Genomic DNA, 23,437 nt, shown 5'->3' with positions numbered 1-23,437 from the left:
TGTCGCGATATAAAATAAGGGGTTTTTTTTGGGGGGGGGGGGGTAGAAGTATTTGGTTTCCAAAGCCTGAAACCTGCCCTGCAGTGAGTTGCAGGAGATTTCAGTCCCAGGGAAATCGGCGTGCTTCCTGACTTCCGAACAAGCTTTGCACAGCTTTGCGTCTGTCTCGTTTTCCCTAGCAGATGGTGTGGCAGGCATGTGTCTCTGGTGATGATTTCCCTTCTCGCTTTGCATTGTAGTCCCTTGTCTCCCCGCCCGGAATGGTGGCTGTCTGATGAGCAGTTGAAATTGCCACGGTTGCAAGTAATCTGATCGGCAGCTGGAATCAGTGCCCGCCTCCAATGCCCAGATTCAGGGCTTTGATTTCACACACTGCTCCCTGGTTGCCCGCTTCCAGCGCTCTCTCCCCGTAGGCGCAGGATTCAGGGGAAGAGGGGGATAGGAAGGAGGCTGTCTGGTCTGGCTGCGCTCAGTGGTGCTCCAAAGACACATTTTTAAAGGCACTTTTGGAGAGCAGCGATCTGATCAAGGAGACGGGGGAGGGGAGGAAAAAGCCGCTGCGAAGGCAGTGCTCGCCCAGGTTAAGAGGTTACTGTCTCGTTAACATCTGCCTGGATCAGCCCAGACATGCACACTGGGGGAAGGATTGAAGCCACATAGCGAAGGATAAAGTTGATCTCATGGTCTGGTCTCGAATCCGGTGCATGCAGCCTGCCTAGTCCCGGAATTTCCAGCCTCTCTAACTGGATTAAACTGGAGAGGGGAAGTGGGGGGAAGTGGTAGAGGATTTGTCTTCTCGAAAAAAAGCAGACAGCCCGTCCGAGGAGGAGAGGGGAGAGAATAGATAAGGCACCCGCCTTGTAAACTTTTAACCAGTCATGAGAATCACGCAACTTTTATTAGTAATGCCTTAATCAGTAGCTCATGCCATGGTAAATTTATTAATGTGCTAGACCGCAGCACACGTCAGTTGATTGTGAACAAAACGCTCTTTATCCTACTGGCTTGGCTGAAAAATCATGAATTGAGAATTTGATTGCACTTGCTGTGCAAAACTAAAGAGGATGGGAAGATGCTAAATACCTAAGATTGTTCCTGGCATGGGAGGGGTTCAGGGTACCCCCACCCCGCCCCAATAATCGATTATTCATGTTGCTCTTAGCTTGGGGGCAAAATCCTGATGTAATTGAATGGCAGCAAATGGAGCTGAGAACCACTGGTGCAAGAAGAAATGAGCCATGGAACTTCTCCAGTGGTTAAGACAAGTACAGTCAGACTAACTCCTGGTTTGTCCGTATGGGCTGGGGAGCTTGAGTTCTTGAGATGAAAGATTTGCCCAGCCATCAGCTATAATAAATCGGATCATGCTACCCTGTATACAGCATTTACTCAAGTTACATGAGGAAGCTCCTCTTTCTGGACACTGCTCTCTGCGCTGTACAACGCCATTGGTGCTGAGCACTGTGGTTACAGTCAAATCACACTGTAGGAGTTCCTGCCATAGATCCAGTGCTAGTATTTCAAGATGCTACAGATCTCACGGTGATGGTGAGCATTGATATGGGCAGAAGATATGAACAAACTGCCCCATAACTGTGAAAACTTCTAAAGATGCTGCTCTTGTCCCACTAGATGCTAATGTGATTGGAGAGGGCATAACAGTTAAAACCTTTTTTTTTTTTAAAAATGAAGATAGCCTATCTCCTAGAACTGGAAGGTCATTGAGTTGAGTCCAGCCCCCTGCCTTCACTAGCAGGTCCAAGTACTGATTTTGCCCCAGATCCCTCCTCAAGAATTGAAGTCACAACCCTAGGTTTAGCAGGCTAATGCTCAAACCACTGAGCTATCCCTCCCCCCTCATTCCAAGAGTTTGCAGTATAAGCCTGTCCTCCTGCACTCCACTAGCTGAGGGTGTGGAGGGGACCCTAGCTCTGTAAGAGTTGGTTTAGCTTTAATCTCCAACATCACTGTCATTTATTTGTATTACACTATCACCTGGAGCTCTGATCTCTGCTAAGGATTCTATGCTACTAAGTCCTGAAAAGCTACATAGGGAGAAATAATCCCTGCCCTGAAGAGCTCACAGTCTAAACAGACGGGGCAGACAAAGGAAGCATTATTATCCCCATTTTTACAGATGGGGGTGTGTGGAACCAAGGTACAGATTAAGTGTCTTGCCCAAAGTCATACAGGGAGTCGGTGGCAGAACCTGGTATTGAACCCAGGTCACCCAGAGTCCAAGCCTTAATCTCAAGACCCCCTGAGAATTCCCAAATCTTGTTTTAAAGTGTCTTGAATGTGGGAGCATGATCTGTGTGTGTGTGTGCTCGCGTGCATTCCTTTGAGGGGTTTGATAAGTGGTGAGGAGCAGGAAGAGTGTGTGTGAGCGAGAGAGAGGCATCGATGGTTATATTAAATACCAATTATGTTGTCAAGACTGTACAATACAATTCTGTATGCATGGCATCCTTGCAAACTGCACTCCATACGCCTTGCAGAATTACCTAGGGCAGCAGGCAGTAATGGTGTCAAGTATGCAAAACTGGTGTGAATGCCTGGGATGGTGAATGAATTACGTGTTCCACTATACGAGACTGGAGAGAGATGAATGAACGGATGCTGATGAAGAAGAAGATAATGTGGAGTGTGCCTAAAGTGGTGGTGGTGACTTGAGAAATCCTGATAAGACGTTGGTGTGATGGGGAAATCCAGGAAGGGCTCCAGACTGCAGGAGCTGCAGAGGAGAAAGCTCTTGCATCAACACAGTGTAGGAGGAGGGGATGCAGAGAAAAAGCCAGTGCTGAATGATTGGGAAGAGAGATGAGAGAAAGGAGGCCTGTGAATGAGGCAGTCCAGGAAGGGGCTTTAAAATGAAGAGAGTAATTTTGAGCCAGTGCCGGCAATGTGGATGTGAAGTGCATCTCCACTCAGTGTGAAAAGCTAGGCGTGAGATTTGAGTTTTCAGGAGGTTTAGAGTTTTCACTCTATCCCTAACTATTCCCTTTCCTCTTTCAGGCTCTTCTCCCTCCTCCTTGCTAGTCAGCTGGTTGGGGGTGGGGGGAGGAAGAGCATGGGGGTGTGGGGATGGGTCTCTTGCTTTATAAGACAATAATTCCTTTTATACCAGCCCCACTGACTGCGTGAGTTTCTGAAGGCTGGGGACGAGTCTGGGATCAGAGAGGAACAGGGGTTTTCTGTGTGGTGCTTCCCAGAGCTAGCGTTTTGGCAGGCAATCAAAAGAAACTTCCAAACATTGAGATTTGGGGGGAGAAGATAAACCTTGGCCAAACCCACAATTTTTTATTTTAAACCTTGGCACCAAGATTAACGAATTAAACAGAGTAAAAAAACAAAGGCAGCTGAATGCCATACGGGCATTAGCCTGGTGCTGATTCTCTTTCTTGAATGGGAGCTGCCTCCTCTTACTACTTCTGCTCTAAAGGTTTTTCCATCTGCGGCATGAACGCGAAAGAGGCAGGAAAAGCAAAACCGGGAATCCTTTGCGAACTCGAAACTGAACGACATTTATTATTATGGAACTTGCTCCCAGTGCCCCTCGAGCCAGGCTGAAATCTGACTGTTGGTGCAGTGGTTAATTGATGAAACCTAGCCGACCGTTGGGCCGGGATTGTGGCTGTATGTAATACTTGATAGTGGTGCTTGTGGGTTCTTGTTCGTTCCCCTTTTTGTATCCTCTCTCTGTGTTGACATCTAACTGACTCTTCTCCTTTCCCTCTCTCTTAGTTGCTATCCTTCAGACAGACCAGCCTCCTGGTTTTTAGGCTGGGAGGGAAGTGCCTAGCTAACAGAGAAACAGTGCTCTTCAAAGCATGCTACCATGGGTTTGCTACTGTGTTGTTATTAGACGGGGCTGGAACTTCATGGCTGTCATTATTCAGCACGGCGTAGCCCTCCCAGACTTAGCAACAGAGAATATGGGACGCCTGCTGAAAGAAGCAGGGCCACCTGCCACTTGAGCTCCGGGAGAATCTCATGAGTTGTTAGCAGAATAGGGCCTATGACACACAGACGAATGATTCCGATTCGTTCCTGTTGCAGAAATGCTGGCTAGTTCAGTACAGTGGTCAGCTCTTTTGGGCGAGGACCTGCGGGCCTCGATCCTCTGGGTCCGTGCTTCTCAACTGTTGGGTCACCACCCGAAGCGGTCGTTGTGTCAGGCCTCTGCACTCCACTGACCGTTGTCTGTGGCCATTGTTAAGCAGGGCTCCAGCTAAAATGATTGCTAACCCGCTCTGGCCCTCACATGTCTTGTGAAATGTGGCTCTGCTACCAGGTGGCCAGCCAGTGTGGTCTGAGCCCAACTGGGTCAGAAACTGATCTTGCTGGAACCAGCTTAATGCAGAGTTTCCATTTAAAGACAGTTTCTTATCCTCTGTACTGCAGCAGGGCCTGAAGGCTCCAGTTGGGACCCTGTTGGGTTAGCCGCTGCTCAGGTACATTCAAAGACGAGGTCCCCGATCCAAAGAGCTGACAGTCAAGACAGGAGGCACCAAGTGAGTGTGACAAACTATATGGGGTGGGGAGGGGACGGGGGCCGTGGTAACCACGGGAGCTTGCTCATGGTTCCCAGCATGCACTAGTGTAACCGGGGTGGGAGTCCTGATTTTCTGAAGTACCAATGCCTTGCTCCTACTGGCATCACCCCACCCCTGCCAGCGTGGCCTTGCAAATACAGTGCCAGGAGAGCGCTCCCCACATTCTGGCCCCACTAAACCATTGAGTGCAACAGGGCACTGTTTGCCCCATTCCTTGTATTGGGCCCCAGTTCAGACCGGCACATAAGCACACATTTAAGAGTTAAGCACACGCTTAAATCCCACTGACTTAAGTGGAATCCAAGCACATTCTTAAACAAGGATGCTTCCCTGAGTCGGGACCCAGGAGCTTGCATTAAGGGTATGATCCCATGGGTGTCTGAGAGCACAGGTCAGCTCCCTGTGTTTGCCGTGGGGATAATGCTGCTTGCTTCCTTTGCAAAGTGCTTTGGGATCTGTGGATGGAAAAAGCTGTATAAGACTCCTATCCACAATGACCCATGCGTGAGGTTTAACGCACTTAAAACTGACCTGGTTCTCTTATTTATTTTTATTTAACTAAATTTTCTTTGATTCTATGAGAGACAGCCTGCCCGGCCGCTCGCCTCCCAGCCTGGGTTGACAGACTTAGGTTTGTGCTTTAAAACAGCTGTTCAGACAGCACTTTGAAGTTGCGTCTCAGCCTGTGAAGTGGGTTGAATTTCAGAGTCTGAGCTCCAGTGACTTGCTGCCACTGGCTGTATAGACATAACCTTTGGTACTTACACGGCCCAAATTGCCGTAGTATCTGAGAACCTCAAACTCCTGGGTTTGTCTTTAAACCAATTTATTCTCCTAACACCCCAGTGAGGTAGGGCGGTGTTGTTATTCCTGTTGTACAGCTGGGGAACAGAGGCACAAAGAGACTAAGTGACTTGCCCAAGGTCACGCCGGAAGTCTGTGGTGGAGTGGGGACTTGAACCTAGGTCTCCCAAGTGCCCTGACGTCTGGGCCATCCTTCCTCTTGCTGTTTCAAGTTGGCTGGAATAGACAAGATACACATTGTGAGCAAAAAGCCAGTAACCTGCCGATAAAGCCTTGGTCATTACTGGGGGGAGGGATGAGGGAAGCAAAGCCAGTCAAACTTTCCAGAATAAACATTTTATAAAACCTGCTCAGTGCAGCTCATGGGGCGTAGGCAGCTTGCTCCAGACAAGCCAGCTGCATGGCATCATTGGTATTCCACCAGGCTCCAGCCACGCCGTAAACCTGGGATTTTGTTAGCGTTCGTTACTCAGGATAGTCGTGATGTGAGGATTTTCGGGAGCCTTTCATTTACAGCTGTGCTGTTAGCAACAATGATATCTGGGAGTGTATGTATGCTCTCTTCCTATGGAAGATCTGCAGCTGCACTTTGAGTGCCCCATGCGGCTAAGAGATTATTCGCCAACAACAGCAAAAACCTACTCTGGTTGTGGCAGTCCTGAAGGACACCAGAAATTTCAGCTCAGGAGAGTAGGGTTGCAATCTCTTTGTTGTGTCGCACTAAAGCTGTGAGGAGCAGGCGGCTTCTGGTGTGGGGAAGAGGGTAGCGGTGTGCAGAGGTAGCACTGTATCCCCCTCCCCCAAGTTCTCGTTGGATCAGTGCCCCAGCATGATGCTGGAGGGCGGGGGCAGGGGACGGTGCCCTTTGAATGAGACATAATGCTGTGGCCCGCTAAGATCTCGTGTCACTTTCTGCAAGATCAGAGGTGTTATCCACGCTGGAATTCATTTGCAGGATTCCCGGGTTAATTTCTTTCTGCCTCCCTCAGGTCTTCATGCAGTTTCAGCTGGATACAGCATTCTTCTCTTCCTCTCCTAAAATGTACGCAGCGTTATGGTGCGCTGTTAAACTCTGGCCATGGTGCGTTCCAGATGTGTCTGCATTTGGGCGGGAGGCTATGCAAGAAGGGGTCTCCTGGTGTTACACTTCAACAGTCAGTTCACCCCTTTTTGGGGGGGGGGGACGGGATGTGAAAAGGCAATATGTAGATATAAGCCATTGTTCATTATTAGCAGCCAACAGTCTGGATGCTATTGACTGCATCTAATTTACGCACATGTTGTGCTGTTACGCTTTGGGAGGCAGCACCTTTCAATGTTATAGTCCAGTGGGTCAGTTCTTAAGGGAGGGAATATTTCATGTGTCCCTGACCCCACCATTGCTGCTTGGTTTGCAACACGTTCTGGTGGTCATTCACATGAGATCTACTGCTATAGAAGATGCCTCCCTCTTATATATATATTTTTTTAAATAAATGGAGCTATCCCTTCTCCTAGAGCTAGAAGGGACCTTGAAAGGTCACAAGTCCAGCCCCCTACCTTCATTAGCTGGACTAAGTACTGACTTTGCCCCAGATTCCTAAGTGGTCCCCTCAAGGATTGAACTCACAACTCTGAGTGTAGCAGGCCAATGCTCAAACCACTGAGCTAGCCTTCCCCCCCTATAGTCAGAGAGTAGGGTAGGGTGGGGTGGGGAGGGAGCTAATCCTGATGTGCACCTCAGGGGGCTGTGTCTGTACTGTGACTTGTGGTGCATCATCAGCCCTGTTAATTGCTAGGTCTCTTAGGCAGTGGGAGCTTTCCTTAGAGTTGAGGGTTTCCAAGGGGGTGCTGAATGGTACCATCAAAGCCAGGCCAGTATCTGTGAATTCTTAGACACTGAGGTGCTCTCTATCATATTTATTCCTCCATTGGCTTTGCTTTCACGTTTTGAACCCCGGGCCCTGCCCTGTGGGCTGTGTGCGTGACCGAAGGTGTGGTGGAATCCAGTTGTGGTGGTTTTCCTTTGCTACCTTATTGCATGAGGCGACACAGTCGAGCGGCTCCCGGTAGAGGTCAACCCAGAGATTGATCCAGCATTATATGTTTGAGTCGTCGATTTCTGCGAAGGTGGATGGTGCAGTAGCAGCGTTGGTTGGGTTTCCCCCACCTCTTAATGCTCGGCACTTGCCTTGCAGCTCTGAGAGACAAGCAGCATATTATAAAACCAAGTGCATTCCACCCAGATTATATCATGTCTCTGGAAACCGGAGTGCTGCAGAGAGGTACAGTCATAATGAGTGATTAGAATGGGACCGAGTGCATTTGGGTAGCCAGGTGCGGGAAGCCTCATGTAGGGTTTAAATAGAACCATATAAAGCTGTGGGAGAAGGAGCAAAGGAAAACAGGCTGTTTAAAAACCGAACAGACCTACTTATCTCTCTTTTCCATACCCTGCGGCTAAGGCACTTGACTGGCACTCGGGAGACTTGGATTTAATTCCAGCCTCTGCCACAGACTCACTATATGACACAGGGCAGATTACTTACCTTGCCAGGTTTCAATAGCTGGAACCGGGATCATTTCCCAGCATAGACCAAGCACTCTGCTTGCGCTCTCTTTGTCTCGTATCTTGAGAATGTTTCATTACATAGGAGCAACCAGACTAGCTCAGAGCAGCGAACCATTTAGTCCTGTCACCAACAGGAGCCAAGAACAGCTGTTGCAGAGGAAGGTGCAAGAAGCGCTGCAGTAGTTTTCTTGGCTAGCCTGTCCGTAGCGTTACCTCTGCACCCTGAATAACTAGAGACGGGCTTAAGTCCTGAAGCAGGATGGCTTATAGCCCTTCCAAAACTCTTATGTATTTTAACATTTACTGTTGGGGATCTCCCTCTTGCCCGGGCAATCCCACAGTCCCTTTTGAAATCCTGCTGGCTCCGGGCCTCAGGGATAGCATGTGGCAATGAAAGGCAGTTGGTGATTAACTGGCCCCCATCCCCTCCCCGCCACATGAGGCAACGGAACAGTTTACTACTGGCCTTAAGTGCTCACGCTGCTGTGATCAAGAGTGTTTCCTTGACAAGCTTTCTCACAATGAGAAAGCCATAAAGCTGAATGACTTTTGTCTCTCTAAGGAGACATGATGATAAAAGGGGCACGGACGCCCTCTCCCTCCCCGGTTCTGCTTACATTTCCTGATTCCCTGCAACTCTGAAGGGCTGCTCTCCACACCGACTTGCATCAGAACAACTGGGTGGTAATTTGCACCTTTTATTTCTGGGCAGATCTGCGTGCAGGCCCTCTCCCTTCCGAAGAAGTGGCCTATATTGATTTTTAGTCCATCTGGGGTTCGTTTTTGTTTTTCTTTTACTGGGTTTAAGTATCCCCAACTGAGCTCAGCCTCCATTGTGCTAGGCAGCATTGCGTACCTATAGTAAGAAGCAGAACCTTCCCTGAAGCGCTTACAGTGGAAATAGACAAGATGGACGAAGGGCGAAAGAAAGGAACAGGCAGGTGAGGTAAATGACCTCAGCCAGGAGCAGAGCTGAGAATAAAACCCAGGTTTCCCGAGTGCCAGTGGCATGCCCTATCCACTAGACCATGCTGCCTTAGGGTTTGTCATCACAGCAGCGTTAACTCAAGGGTTTACTCTAGTGTTGCCCACAACTCCAGTCCTGTCCATGCACAAAGTCTTCACTCAAGTGTGGTGGTGCTTTAAATTCCAAGTGGCTGGCCCGATGGGGGTGGGGGCGATAAGCTACCGCTCGAATTAGCACAATTTGCCAGCTGCTAACAGGAGCGAGGACACAGAGTAGTTCCGCTTGGGGACCACGAGTCCTCCGATGCCTTCACACAATTCCCACCCCACCCTCGTGTGCCATGAAAGAACAGACCACTTCGCCCACAGGCCGCTGGGAAAGTATCCACAGAGCAGCTCAGATAACAGCAGCACAAAGAACCGGGGTGGGAGGTGGTCCCAGAAGTTGTAGCGCCACACAGAAGCGAGTGCAGTGCCAGGGTGGGCACAGCATCTCGAGCGCTGCTTCACAGTGGGGCTGCTCCCACCCGAGAGAGGAGTCACAGGAGTGAACTCTGCAGTGATGGCCTCTCCGTCTCCCCGGAGGCATGAAGTGAGAAGGGAGGAGGCTGTGCTGCTCGCCTTGCTGATCAGGATCAGTGGGTGAAGACATGAACACTAAATCCATTGAGAACAGCAGCCAAATCCTCACCTGTCCTTGGTGAACTGCAATTGCACCCGCCTGTTCTTGGCAAGCCCTATAATGTATCTCCTCAATTGTGCGCCAGGGCTCCCAGAGTGCCTGGAGACCTCTCATGCCACTTGGCTTTCCCTCCCGTTAACAGCTGAGGGAGGATGACTTTGAATGCCTCATTTCCTGTTGCTAAATGCCTGTTCTGAGCACTCCACCTAAGGCCAGGGACCGAGATTATACTTTTCAAAGTTGTCTGAACGGCTGCAGGCGACTTTGGTCCCAAGTAAAAGGATCTAACGTGAGGGCTTCACTGAGTGGGCAGGGGGCTGGCTTTGTGGCATGCCAGACAGATGTCATGATTTCTTTCCTACTGCGCCTGTGTTCTTTCCGGAACTTGTCATCTGCTGCCTGTCTAGTCAAACCTTGCAGGCATTGGAGTCCGTGGACTTTTGGCCACTGACTATGGTCTGGGTGCAGGGTTTGGCCCTGTGAGAAATGTAATTCTCAGCATAGTAGACACCAAATCCGTCCTGTTTCAGTTCCAATTATGAATTGGCTGGAACGTCTGTGCCAGTACGTGTCCCCGCAGGTTTTCCTCTTGTTAGATCCAAACTGCACCTCGACTTCCTTATGAAAACTCCCGGGGGAGGAAAATTGCACAACTTGAATAAATTCCCACTTGTTTAAATGTTTGCCTCGTAAATTATTGAAGGCGTCTGAAGGCAGACCAGGGTTGAGAACAATCAAAATAAGATCCCTGTTAAAATAAACTTTTTGGGGGGAGGGCGGGGAAAGCAGTTTGAATTTCTTTTTTTCTTAAAAGGAGGATGTTTCTTCAGAGCACAGGAAGCCAAATATGCCTGCAAAAGCAAATAACCATCAGGCTGCTGCAGAGAATGGGAAGAAGGTGCAGGCCTCTGACTTAATTAACTCCACATGTCCACTCTACATGCAGGCTTTTTAGCTTGAAACGGTGATATTTTTACCTCCCTCCTTGCCTGGCTTTGCTCTTAAATAAATTAATTAATGGAGATATCCTATCTCCTAGAACGGGAAGGGACCTTGAAAGGTCATCCAGTCCAGCCCCCTGCCTTCATTAGGCAGGACTAAGTACTGATTTTTGCCCTAGATTCCTAAGTGGTCCCCTCAAGGATTGAACTCACAATGCTGGGTTTAGTAGGCCAATGCTCAAACCACTGAGCTATCCCCCCGATTGTCATCTGGCCCTCCACCTATCCCTTAATTAGCTATCCTGGGAGCAGTGTGTTGGTTAGCTGTTTGGCACCAATATAACTGCACCTGTAACTGACAAAAGGGACTAACTCTGATCGCTCAGAAAAATAAGGACCAAGTGTGTCAACCTTGCCTTCCCCTCCCATTCTAAATTCCCTGCACCCTTAGGTAAAGCTTTGTTGAGTGTTATTGTCTAGCATAGACGTCTGTCTGTGTGTACAGAATCATGGAGCTATAGAACAGGAAGGGACCTCAAGTGGTCATCGAGTGTGACCTCCTGCACTGAGGCAGGGTGAAGTATGCGTAGAGTGTAGCTGTGAGCTGAGGGGTGAAAACATTCCTAGTATGTACGGGGTGGTGTGCTTGTGATGGGGACAGCTATGGAGATGGAAGTCTTGAACTATGTGCAGTGGCCATACAAGGTTCTCCTCCCCCACTGCTCTTCCGGTGTGCCTGTTTGGAGGAACTGCCTCTTGGGGATGGCCCATTCCTGAGACAGCTAATGGATGGTCTGTGGGAATTGGATTGAGACCTTCAAACTCCTCTTCTGGTGGGCGTCAAAGCCTATACTTGGGACTTTGCCATTGGCAGCCAGCAACCTGTGTAAGTGCATCTGTACAGACTTACAGTGTAGACAAGAAAAGCTGGGATTTGCACTAGTTTCAAGCACCAGTTAACTTGACCAGCACACATGGTGGCTCTCCTGGTCTACACTTGCGGGTTGCACAGTTGCAGCGATACTGGTTGCTGGCTACATATGGCTAAATTGGGGTTAAATTCTGAGCTAAATTCAGCCTGACAGTCCCCAGAAGCTCCATATTATGTTGGCATATTCATAATTCCCCTGACATCCTCCTTTCCAAGCTTCTGTTTGTTAGAACTTCAAGTGTAACAGCCAGTGGTAATGATTCACACTGGTCCTGCACGGAGGCAGGTAACTGGCCGAAAGGGTTGCATTGCACATAGATTCTCAGTTGCTGTAAATCAGCATCAATCCATCTTCGGTACCTTTCAGTGGCCTCCTCTGTCCCAGTATCTGAGCACCTCCCAATCTCCAATGCACTTATCTTCTCTACGGTGGAAATGCTACTGTTCCCATTATACAGATGGGGAACAGAGGCCCAGACCGACTAAGTAAGTAGCCCAAGATCACACAGGGAGTCTGTGGCCATGGAGACTCCAAGTCCTGAGCTCCAACTCCTAGATCATCCATCCTTTCTCATTGACGTCAATAGGGCTATGCCACTTAAACCAGCCGAAGAGCTGGCCTGGGACATCTTTTTCTTAAATACTCCCACCTCTCTCTAGTATAGCAAAATAACTGCATGTAAGGAGGGTAAGGAAGTGATTTGTGTGTGTAGTGTGTTTACACACACACACACACACACACAGACACACACACACACACACACACACACACAAATCACTTCCTTACGCCAACTTGCATCAGATGTAGGTTCCTATTTTATATATATGTAGGTTCCTATTTTAAGTTGATTATCCTTGGATGCCCCAGCAATGTGGCTTCCATGTGCCATTGGGTTAATTACTTGTTAACAACTCCCTCTATGGTGGTGATGTTGGCAGCTGAAAGCAAAGTGGGTGTTTTTTTACATCCATGATTAGATCTCATTAAAGCAGAACATAATTCATAGAAGAATATTTCAGCCTCAGCATTCAATTCTCATTCACCATGTGAGCGGGGAGACTAAGCGGAGGGGGTTTTAGGAATGATTTCAGTTCCTATTCGTGTCTCTGAGAGGTAGAGGGGCACTACATGGGTTCCAAGTGCTGTTGCTCTCTCCCATCCAATCACTCTGTTATGGTGCTAGAGGAAGCCAGGCAGGGCTAGACAGAAGAGAATTTCACACATCCCCCTGCTTTGTAATTTGGGATGTATCCGCTATCTAAGCTGCATTGCACTTTACGCAGATAAACACATCTCACAGATGAGGTGACTGATGCAATTACTCTGAATAGAAGGCTCTTAAAACCAGCACAGATTGCTAGAGTTAAGGGACTGATTCTCCTCTTACTGTCAGTGGTGCAAATCTGGAGGAATCCTTTGAGTTCAATGGGATTACATTGTTTTTCCAATCATGCTGCGCTAATGGTGAATCAGGTTGAAAGGGTGTCGCCCTTTTATTTTATTTTTTGAATGGTCTGTAGCTTCCTCCATACCCAGAGCCATTGAACAGAGACACATTTATAAATACGGACCCTGATCTTCTATTCTGAACGCTGCAGGCAGTCCCCATGAGCCTGCTTCTCATTTATGCCAAGGCCCCTCTACAGCACATTGGCGGGATAAAAGGGCCTTACACCAGGTATAAATGGCCCTTGCTTTTTAAGGCTCCTATGCACTGCCAGAGTTCTGCAAAGGGTCCATTGACTTCAGTAAGGCTCTGCATGGATGCAATTACACGGTCGGGACCACATTTTAAATCATTGTATCCTCTTCCTGCTCCTTACCTCTAAGTATCTGTGACTTGAAAACATCAGTGACCTTTTAACCATCTTCCCAAAGTAACCACTTTCTGTTCCTTCCCTTCCTCCTCCTTTCACACACGCTCCTCCCTAGATCCAGCTACCATTCTATATTGAGCCACCTGGGTCTATTATTTTAGGGACGGGCTATCATAGTTGTCATGAAATAGTAAAAAAAAAAAACCTTTATTGACCTTTAACTTGAACTGATACAACTCAGGAGAGGCGGGGTATTTATTCTTGTATCGTCTCACATTCTAGAGAGGAAGCCCTTTTCAGGAGACCGATGCAAAGTTTCTTTTATCTTCAAAGATTCGTTTTGTTTTTTTTGTTTTTTCTTTTCTTTAAGGGCTTAACAGTCTCTGCTTTTAAGCTAGTTTCAGCCAGTTCCTTTTTTGCTGTCTGTTCACACTTGTGTGTGAAACTTGGAGCGCTGGCTTTGGCAATCTCTTTGAGCCCAAATGATGCTTCAAGAGAAAGTGTTTCTTAATGGCCCCGATTGGAAAGCAATAGCTGTGGCGATATTCATGCAGCTGTGTAGCCCGACTAAAGGCAGGTAGGTGTATTAATCAGGATGGGAAACCCAGGAGTCCGTTAAAACTTGGCAAGCGATGGGAGCATTTTTAGAAAATAAAAAGAGCTTTACAAAGCTGTTATTGTCAGAAAAGTGAGTCAATTAAAATCCCCTCACAGGGGTTCTTGATTTATCTGATGGGGCTCCCATCTCCGCTTTAACTCAGTGCCTTAGAAATAACTAGCAATCTCTTTTCTTCCCAGCCTGTGGGATTTAGTCCCACTGACATCTGTGTGCAGCTTGCTTAGTTGTCAAGTAGAATTTTGTTTTTTCAACTTGCCTCCTCTGCAAATCCAGCCTGGTGTCTGATCGTTCGGCTCTGCTCTTTCTGCTGGTTATAAAGGCTTTGCAGTTAGTTGATTTTTGGATGTTGCACAGGCCAGGATAAAATCCTGGTCCCCCTTTCTGTGGAAGTATCGTGCTAAAAAAAAAAAAACCCTCCTCCCAAACCCATGTTCCTGCCAGGAAAGTAAGTGGCTATGTCTGAATTACAGGGGCAGACATCCTGAGTAAGTCCTTTTTTGTCAGTGTTTAAAAAGCTCATAATCCTGCGGTTTAACCAGAGAATTGGGAAATCCTAAATCTGCCAGTCACTTAAGCCCCAGATCAGCAAAGTGCTTAAGCACGTGCTTTGCTAATGGAGAATTGAACCTCTCTGTGTCTCAGTTTTCCAGTCTGCAGAATGGCGTGATCCTTACAGCAGAGCACTGTGGGTAGAGTTTTCAAAAATCCCACCCTATATCTATGTATTCTTTTTTCCTGCTTTTCAGTGTTCTTTAACACTGCCCTCATGGAGAGAGCTGGAAAATCCATCCAGATGAAATTTCCAGATTGGTGGTAGTCACTGCTACTAGAGGTAGTCTCGATGTGTCCGGCCAGCCTGCTTTTCACGTAGCAGGGACCACACAGGCCTGAGAGGTCCGTGTTTCTCATGTGGCTGTGCTTAGATGCATGCCAAGTGGTAGTGCTGTCCAAGAAGGAGTAGCCCCGAATCCAGGGGATAGTGGTGCCAACATGTCTACCTGCCAGCTTGGAAGGTAATGAGAGAAGCCTTGATTACAGGTTAAGACTGTGCGTTAGTAGAAAATAGTCATTTTGTTTGCCTCTCCCTCCTCCTCCCCCCCCCCGAAAGTGTGGGTTTGCAACAACACTCTATTCAGTGCTTCCACCCCACCCCTTTCTGCCCTCAACTAACTTTTTAATTTTTTTATCTATCACAGGATGGGGTGGCTGATTGGTTTTTACATTTTTCACAGGAAATCCCAGTGCAAGTACAGGCCCCAATCCTGCCATGTGATCCAGGCGTGCTCATGTAGGATCCTATTGAAGTCAGTGGGGCAGAGAAGTGTGACTGAGTAGGAACGGAGCCTATGGTCTGTCTCGGCTGGGCCCATTCACGCATCTGTCTGCTGCTCTGCCTTCTGAGGTTTTTTAAATAAAAGAAGCCTTCCAGACAATGGCTGTTTGGATTACAATAGAACAGAATCCAGCTGTGTTCTGCACTATGCAAATATATAGTAAGGGAGAGTCACTACCCCGAAGAGCTTGCACTATGAATAGATGAGATAGACAAAGGGTGGGAGGAGAAACTGAAGCACAGAGGGGAAAGTGACTTGCCCAAGGTCACCCAGCAGGTCAGTGGCAGAGCCAGGAATAGAAGCCAGATCTCCTGAGTTCAGTTCAGTGCCCTAAATAGTTGGCCATGCTGCCTTCCGACGAGGCTCAACAAGAGTTACGTGACTAACATGGAGAATCACCGGGATGCTCGCTTCTAGATTTCATTGTTTTTCTTCTAGAAACAGAGACCAAGGCATCCAGCAGCTCCCATTGAAGTCGCACTTGATCCAGATTAGGCAGGTGTCAAGGTGGCCAGAAATTGTCCCAGGGGGTCTATTTACGTTGAGGAAAATTTCACACCAAAGGCAAGAGTAGAGCAATACCCTTGGGGCAAACTGAAGGCTGCCGAGCTTTGCCCAGTGACTTTCCTGCTGCACTAGAAAGCTGCTGCAGGCATAAGGCAAGTAGGATTTGGCCCTGTGTGAACATATCCATAATTTAGCAGAACGGCTTGTAGGCAGGAGGCCAAAGGCATTTTGACGTGTGTTTTAATACACGCTGTTCACATTCCCCCTCTCCCTCACCCCCCTTAAAAATGCACTGTGGGTTTCTCCGGCCTAGAATAAAAACCGAATGTACCTGGATATTTGAATTTATAATTGCCTAATAATGAAAAGGTTTTTTCTTGGGTCGGATGACAGACAACCTGTTCGCTTCAATAGGAGGCAGAACAAATAAGACTTAAGCAAACTCGCTTGTTGCCACTCTAAATGTTTCATGCTGTTCTCTAATGGAATCCTTGCCTTGGTGTAATAGTCTACTTAGAGAGAGAGTAAAGTACATCCTGTTTGCAAGGCAATTAAGAGACCCAATGAGAGAGAGTGAGAGTAGATCCAGAGTAGCACTGACATAAGTTATTGCTCCCTTGGCTAGTAAGAAACTGTAATTGTAGTGTAAATAGCTCACTCAGCTGTGCCTTGTACATGGACGCATCGGCACCTGGTTAGCTCCAGCTTTCTACTGAGGGGTAAAAGAATTTGTGAGTCATGGATATTGGCGCGGAAACACCTATTCGGTCATCTTGTCTATTCCCTTCCCTCAGTTGCTTCTGAAGTTGGGCAGGAAGGGAATTTCCACACACACACTGTAGAAGATATTAATCTTCTGGTCATTGAAGTCGAGCACTGGGTCTGATCCTCCACTCATTTAAAGCACTGTAACTCCAGTGATTTCAGTAGAGCTGCTCCTGATTCTTGCTAGTGTGAGAGGAGACTTGGATTCATGGGGTGAAATCCTGGCCGCACTGAAGTTAATGGAAGGTTTATCACTGCCTTCCATGGGGATAAGATTTCATCATGTGTCTTAAAAGTCGTATTGGGCATGTTGACCTGGGGTCTGTCTGATCCAGCTCCCACTGAAGTTAATGGCAGGTTTCAGAGTAGCAGCCATGTTAGTCTGTATCCGCAAAAAGAAGAACAGGAGTACTTGTGGCACCTTAGAGACTAACAAATTTATTAGAGCATAAGCTTTCGTGGACTACAGCCCACTTTTTTTCTCCCCAGGACTTGGGTCAGGCTTTAGCAGAAGAGACCACTTGGTAGACTCTTTCCCATTGAAGAATCAAGCAGGAATAGCTTTTGGGTTGGGTGTGTGGGAGAGAGGACTCGAATACACCAAATGGATATAACTGGTGGGTACGCCTCTGTTGATACAACTTTTCTAAATTTTGCCAGAGACCTTAGAGAAGGTAGAACGTAAAGTTCATTCATTTTACCCCAAAATAGCGGTCTCACCTCTCAGCAAACGTTAAATAGCACAATGCTGTAACAAGGGCTCATCTTCCTAGGATGCCATGATTTCTACAGAAGTGGGCTACACCCCATTTCTCTATCATAGCATCAGAAATGCTTAATCACTTAGATTGTAAGCTCTATAGGGCAGGGACTGTCTTCTTGTTCTCTTTGAACAGTGTCTATCACGGAGAGGGGTGGGGGTCCACGGCCATGATTGGGGGCTCCTATGTGCTACTGCCAGGCAGATAATAGTAAATGTCTGGCCAGATCATATTTTTGAGGTATCTTCCTTTCTTCTCTGAATGCATTTTGCAAATTGGCAAGTAATTCACAATGGGTCTCCCAGTCTCTGATGTGAATTAGCAAAGAGCCATTGACAAGGGAGAAGAACTGACCTGAGAGAAGATGAAAGTAGGTGTGAACTTCTAGGAAATGGCTGGCAAAAGTTTCCGAGGCACAGAGGAAGGATCAAAGGTCAAGTGGCAAAGATGACACCACAAGGGTGTTGCTTTTTATTAGAGAGCGAAGGAAGAGGTAACAATGGCATGCACTGGAGACAGTAAAGGTTGAAACCATGAGTAGTTGAGATAAAGGCAAAGCCTTGAAAAATAGTATCTGACATTTTAAGCTGGGGGGGTATAAAGGAATGAGGAACAGATTAGCTACAATGTAGCTAAATCATTGTTTGGGGGGGACACGTTGCCGTTGCAGATCTCCTGAAATCCTTCTTGGAAGGGCGTAAAGAGAGAGTGGACCTGGGACTTGTGATTCCAGGCAATGACGTGGGGAAACAATAGGAATAATCAGCCCTTCTGTCTGCTGGAACGTGACTGCCGCAGACCTGTGGGATGCCAGCCTGCTCAGTTTTATAATCCCCAGAGGTGTGTAGCTAAAGCTTTTAATCAGCTCTTTCTGGAAACCGCATCGCTGTAGCTACTACCATTCTGTGGCAAAGCCGTTAACAGATACAGTAATGGAAAGTCCTGGCAAGTCCTGTGAAACAGGGACGAGCCTCCTGGCTCCCTTCGTCCTTCAGCTGTGAAGATGGCAAGCGTGGTGTGAGGGAGAAGCAGGGAAGCTGCAGAGGGCTTCACTGCTAGGTCCCTGGTTAGAATCCTAATCCAGACCAACAGCTGTTGCACGTAGTTACCTGATGGCTGTCCAGTGGCCTATGTGAAATGAGTAGCTTGTCCCTGTAGGGATTTTGAAGTGGGTATCTACCCATCACACGGGGTGTCCTTGTTGGCAGTCAGGTCAAGAAGAGTGACCCAGCCTCTGGTTTCTAGAAGGGGCCCTTCAAAACCTTATTTGAGGCCCAATTGTGAAGGCTGTTTGGGGGGGATTGATGGGTGAAAACTCAGACTTGTGCCGGTCTGGCTTTCGGCCAAGAGGACTTTGTTTTCCCAGGCTGTTGGATTGATGCAGATTTGTTTCCCAAGCTGGAAAATTCAGTGGTTGGTGGCAAAGCACAAAGAGCTGTAACTGAGGGCTGTGTAGCTAAATACCTGATCTCTAATGCAGTCAGATACTTTCACTATTGAGTAGCGTCAGGTATCCTGGGATTGTTCCGTGCATCAACAAGCACACCTGTCCTGGTCTTCGGAGGGATACTGGTGATCATTTCAACTGGTTATGCAGTTTAAATTGTTAAACCTTCTTTGGCAAGGTTTTAAGTTTGTTAGTTTGTCTACGGTGCTTCAGATGCTCTTTAATTCTCTCCTCCTCTTGTCTTTCAGGTTCAGCAATGCCTCTATCAGCCTGGTTCAGCCTGCTGCTTCTTTGTCTTTGTATTGGTACTACCAGGACCTGCTCCCCAGGATGTCACTGTGAAGTGGAGAGTTTTGGTCTCTTTGACAGCTTTAGCCTGACCAAGGTGGATTGCAGTGGAATAGGGTCACACATTGTTCCTGTCCCTATCCCGCTGGATACTTCCTATTTGGATCTGTCCTCAAACAAACTGGAAACCATCAACGAGTCAGTGCTGACCGGCCCTGGTTATACCACCTTGGTGAGCCTTGACCTGAGCTATAATAAAATTGCTAAGATCTCTTCCACGACCTTCTCTAGGCTCAGGTATCTGGAATCCTTGGATCTGAGTCATAACTCTTTGGCAGTCCTTCCAGATGAATGCTTCCCCAGTTCACCCCTGGGGGACATAGATTTGAGCAACAACAACCTCCTGGATATAACATTAGATGTCTTTGCTTCCAAAGGTCAAGGGAAACCCATTAATGTGGATCTGTCCAACAACATGATAAGCGCAGTCACAAGACACAATGACAAAAACATCCCCAACATCCAGAGCTTAAATCTGTCTGGAAACAGACTGAAGACTGTGCCCAACCTCCAAGGGATTCCCCTGCGATACTTAAATCTCGATGGGAACCCTCTGGCCAAGATTGAGAAAGGAGCTTTCGTGGGACTGAAGGATTTAATTCATTTATCTCTCAGCAGCTTACATGGCTTTAGAGAGATCTCTCCTTACAGCTTCAAAGAACTACCCAACCTCCAGGTACTCGATTTATCCAGCAACCCCAACCTTAAGTTGTTGAGTGCCGAAGTAGTCTTTGGTCTAAGCTCCTTGCAAGAGCTCAACCTGTCCAGTACAAGTGTTTCCTTCTTGCCAAAGACTGTGCTGAAATACTTACCTACCATCAAAAGTATTACCTTGGGGAAGAATGTACAGTGTCTTAAGGTGATCAAGGAAGGACAGTATCACCAACAAATTGGGCTGACCAAAAAAGAGGTCCTCAGTTGTCATGACAGCCATGGGTCCGTAGCAGCAGCACCCTATGTCTTGTGATGGAAGTTGAGGGGAAAGGGCTGAGGGAGATTGTACAGCTGTCTGGACTGAAATGACCTGCCGCGTGCCTTTCGTTAATAATTTATACGTTTGTATATGCCAATACTTGACGGTGTGTGTCTTTACATTCCGTATTGCTGCCCACTGTTTTCTGCCTCTTGATTCCTGCAAGCATTTGCAAGTGATAGGTGCGACATGGCTGCCCCAAACGGTGTTCGCTGTGAATGGGGAGCAAGTGGGGTCGCTGTTTTGAATTTCTGAGGAAGGACAGAATATCTGGGGAGAAAATGCATTCAGCCCAGGCTTATTTGCAGGAGCAAAGCTAGCCTGTCTACGGCATGCACCAAAATGTGTTAATTCCGCAGTCATTTGCTTACAAATCCATGCTTTATCTATTTTGTTTTTCCCAAGAAGTGCCTTCCAGATGTTGCCTTCATTAGCAGTGCCCTGCTCATTGTTATGCACTTTCAGTCTGAAGAAACCGTACTGAGCAAACCTGAGTACAGGGTGTTTCTAATGCTTGGCTGCTGTTTGCATAAAAGTGCAATGAACACTTGGTACCTGGGGACCATTTTCCCCCACCTCACCCCGATCCTTTCCGCACAGGATTGCATTAGATCCTCCACTGGAAAGCCCGGGGGCCTTCTGATGCAGATGTGTTGAACCTTAGTGGTCTGTCAAAGACCGAATGTTCAAACTCAGCGCTGTGCCATTCGAAGGACTGAAGGCTGTTCCTGTGGACCCCAGCTGAACAGAGCCCACTTGCAATAAGGGCAGGTTGTCTGGGAGTCAGACTCTAGCAGGGTAAATTAGATTGAGCTGTGAAATGGAAAGCGCATGTAAACTAAATTAAAAACTCCCTCCCTTTCTAGGGCATTTAAAGAATGCTCAATGAGGCTCCTTATCTGGATAACCTCATCAAACCAAGACTCAAGCCCCATGGGACTGAGAAGAAGCTGTCTCCTCTCTGACTTCCCCGGCCTAATCAGAACATGTGTGACGCAGCTGTGCTGTTAAATGCAATTTCATGCCAGAAAATGTGTTCAGAAGGTGGGGGGAGGGGAGGAGGGAGACTGCTCCAGCCCCAAAGCCTGGGGCTACTGACCCCCGCTGTTTAATAGAATAAGGTAGTAGCACGCTTGCCTATCTGGGAAAGGATCCTTTTCAGGGCCTGCTGCTCTGTGTCATTCTTTCCACTCTCATGCTTGGCTTCTTGGCAGCTAACCGAAGCCTTGTGAACACAGAGCAGTTTGAGTCGGCTTCGCCCAATTGCCGGCATGCTGAATTTGGCAGAGGGAGAACAAAGCAGGAGCAAAGGGAGTGGGAATGGCAGATGCCTCAGGCAACGAGGGGGGAACAACACACGAGAACTGGCGGTAAGGGAGCGAGATGCACAGCTCGAACAAATGGGGGGGAAGGAAGATGCTCCAAGAGAACCAAGTGCCCACTCTGTGAATTCAATGGGGAATTTTGAGCCACGTCTCCAGAGAAACTCAGCCTGGATGGAGCTGTTTGCTTACCCCAGACCTGAATCTGGCCCACTCTTCCTTGGTATGGGGAGGGCAGAGGGAGACAGCATGGGCAAAGTCTGCTCTCAGCCGCAGCAGTCGAAGAGCTTGTCTACACACACAGTTGCCCCAGTTTCACTAAAGGAATTATTTTTCTTTTTAAACCGATTTAGTTGAGCCCATGCAAAAAGCTGTGTGGATGCTCTTATTTTTGTTTACAGCAGGCTTTTTTTAGCTTAGTTTAAGTCCATCAGGAACAGGTTTAAACTAAACAGCAATAAGCCACTCTTAAGCCAGAATCAGTGTGTCCACATAGGAGTTTGCACCGGATTAACTAAACCAGTGCAAATAGGTGTGCAGATGACCCCTGAGTTTATTGAAGTCTGACTTGAATCAGTGCAACAGTTATTAGAATCTGGCCCATTCTGTAGCCAGGCACCGAAGGTGGCTGTAGACAAGAAGGAAAATGTGAAAGACAGGGAGTACACTAGCAGATTCTGCAGGGGATCTCGGGTAAATGCACTATCCTCAAGAAGTGGGCATGGGAAGAAGACTGTTAGAGGTAGGTTAAGATACATCTGGTCACATATGTAATTGTTGAGTAGATTCCAACCTATGTTAGAGGAGGAGGGGTGAAAATCTAGTATACTTCATGGTGGAACAGCTTGCATTCTGAATCCAAGACACTGCAGTATCCGCGGAATCCAAAAAGAGTTGTATCTTCTCAGCTACATCCTCGAGAGTATTTTACTAATTGAAGTTACACTGCCCCACACCAGCTATCTGTGGTGATGGTAGAAAACTTTTGAGCAAATCAAAGCCAGTCACTGTCTTGGAAGGGCCAGATTCCCAGCTGGTGCAATACGCTGACCTACAGCAGCTAGGATCTGGCCTTGGATTTCCAAGTAGCTTCTCCAGTGGCTTGATCCTGTATCTTATTGAAATTAAATACACCTCCACCCCGATATAACGCTGTCCTCGGGAGCCAAAAAATCTTACTGCGTTATAGGTGAAACGGCGTTATAGCAAACTTGCTTTGATCCGCCAGAGCGTGCAGCCCCACCTCCCCAGAGCGTTGCTTTACCGCGTTATATCCGAATTCCTGTTATATCAGGTTGCGTTATATCGGGGTAGAGGTGTACTTTAAAAATCTTTTTTCCCTTCACTGAGCCTTTTAAATGCTCGGCTTGCCGTTGGTTTTGCAAGATTTTTCTTAAAAGGCAACAATATTGTCTTAGACGGGATGTGATTCTATAAAATCAGGAGGGAAATGATGAACAAATAGTAATACACCATGGTCTTGGGTTGGTTTGGGGTTTTTTCTTTCCTAATGGAGCCTGCCTTTTTAAGAGAATTTTTCTGCTGGCAGAAAACTTAATTTTTAAAATTATATATTTGTTTAATTTTATAGTTCTGTACTTAGATGAAATGTTCGGGGGATAATATACAGGCTGTAGAAGTTACTGCCTTTGCACCACTGTGGTAAATTTAATACCCAATGTGACAATCCAATTGAAGACTGCAAGATTTACTCTTGTAATCTCATGGTAGCCGCTAGCTAAATGAGTCTTATGAAGGGCTGGTAAATACCTTCTCTGTGTACTTTTTTTTTAGACACTCTGCAGCATTGTAATGCTTTGTGATTATTCACAATATAATAAAGTAATTTGGTGGAAACAAAAACAGCTCCTGGGTTTATTTCTCAGATGCAGCAAACTGCTTGGAGAGTGAAAACCGGTCACTAGTTACCATAGGCGCTGGCTCCAGGGCTGGAGCACCCATGGGGAAAAATTGGTGGGTGCTCTGCACCCACCGGCAACTCCCTGCCCCCCCTGCCCCAGCTCACTTCCTGCTCCATCTCCTTCCCTGAGCACGCTACCGCGTCCTGCTTCTCCCCACTCCCTCCCAGCACTTGCGCCGCAAAACAGGTGT

General features: G+C 47.5%; 1 protein-coding gene across 4 annotated transcripts in view; it reads left to right on the top strand.

Moving 5' to 3' along the window:
- Positions 1-23,188, top strand: part of TSKU (tsukushi, small leucine rich proteoglycan) — a 40,862-nt gene extending 17,674 nt beyond the window's left edge. For 3 of the 4 annotated variants that reach the window (XM_065581750.1, XM_065581749.1, XM_005290544.4), the window contains one exon: positions 18,931-23,188. In XM_065581750.1, coding sequence (XP_065437822.1) covers positions 18,931-19,997 — 1,067 coding nt within the window. In that variant the 3' untranslated portion in view covers positions 19,998-23,188. Of the gene's footprint in view, positions 1-16,963; positions 17,092-18,930 lie in introns of all 4 variants that reach the window. The other variant, XM_065581751.1, reaches the window with a different exon arrangement.
- Positions 23,189-23,437: the final 249 nt, after the last annotated feature.

This window comes from Chrysemys picta, chromosome 1, assembly GCF_011386835.1.
Source record: "Chrysemys picta bellii isolate R12L10 chromosome 1, ASM1138683v2, whole genome shotgun sequence".
NCBI classification, from domain to species: domain Eukaryota; kingdom Metazoa; phylum Chordata; order Testudines; family Emydidae; genus Chrysemys; species Chrysemys picta.
This window is presented reverse-complemented; position numbering and strand designations above follow the sequence as displayed.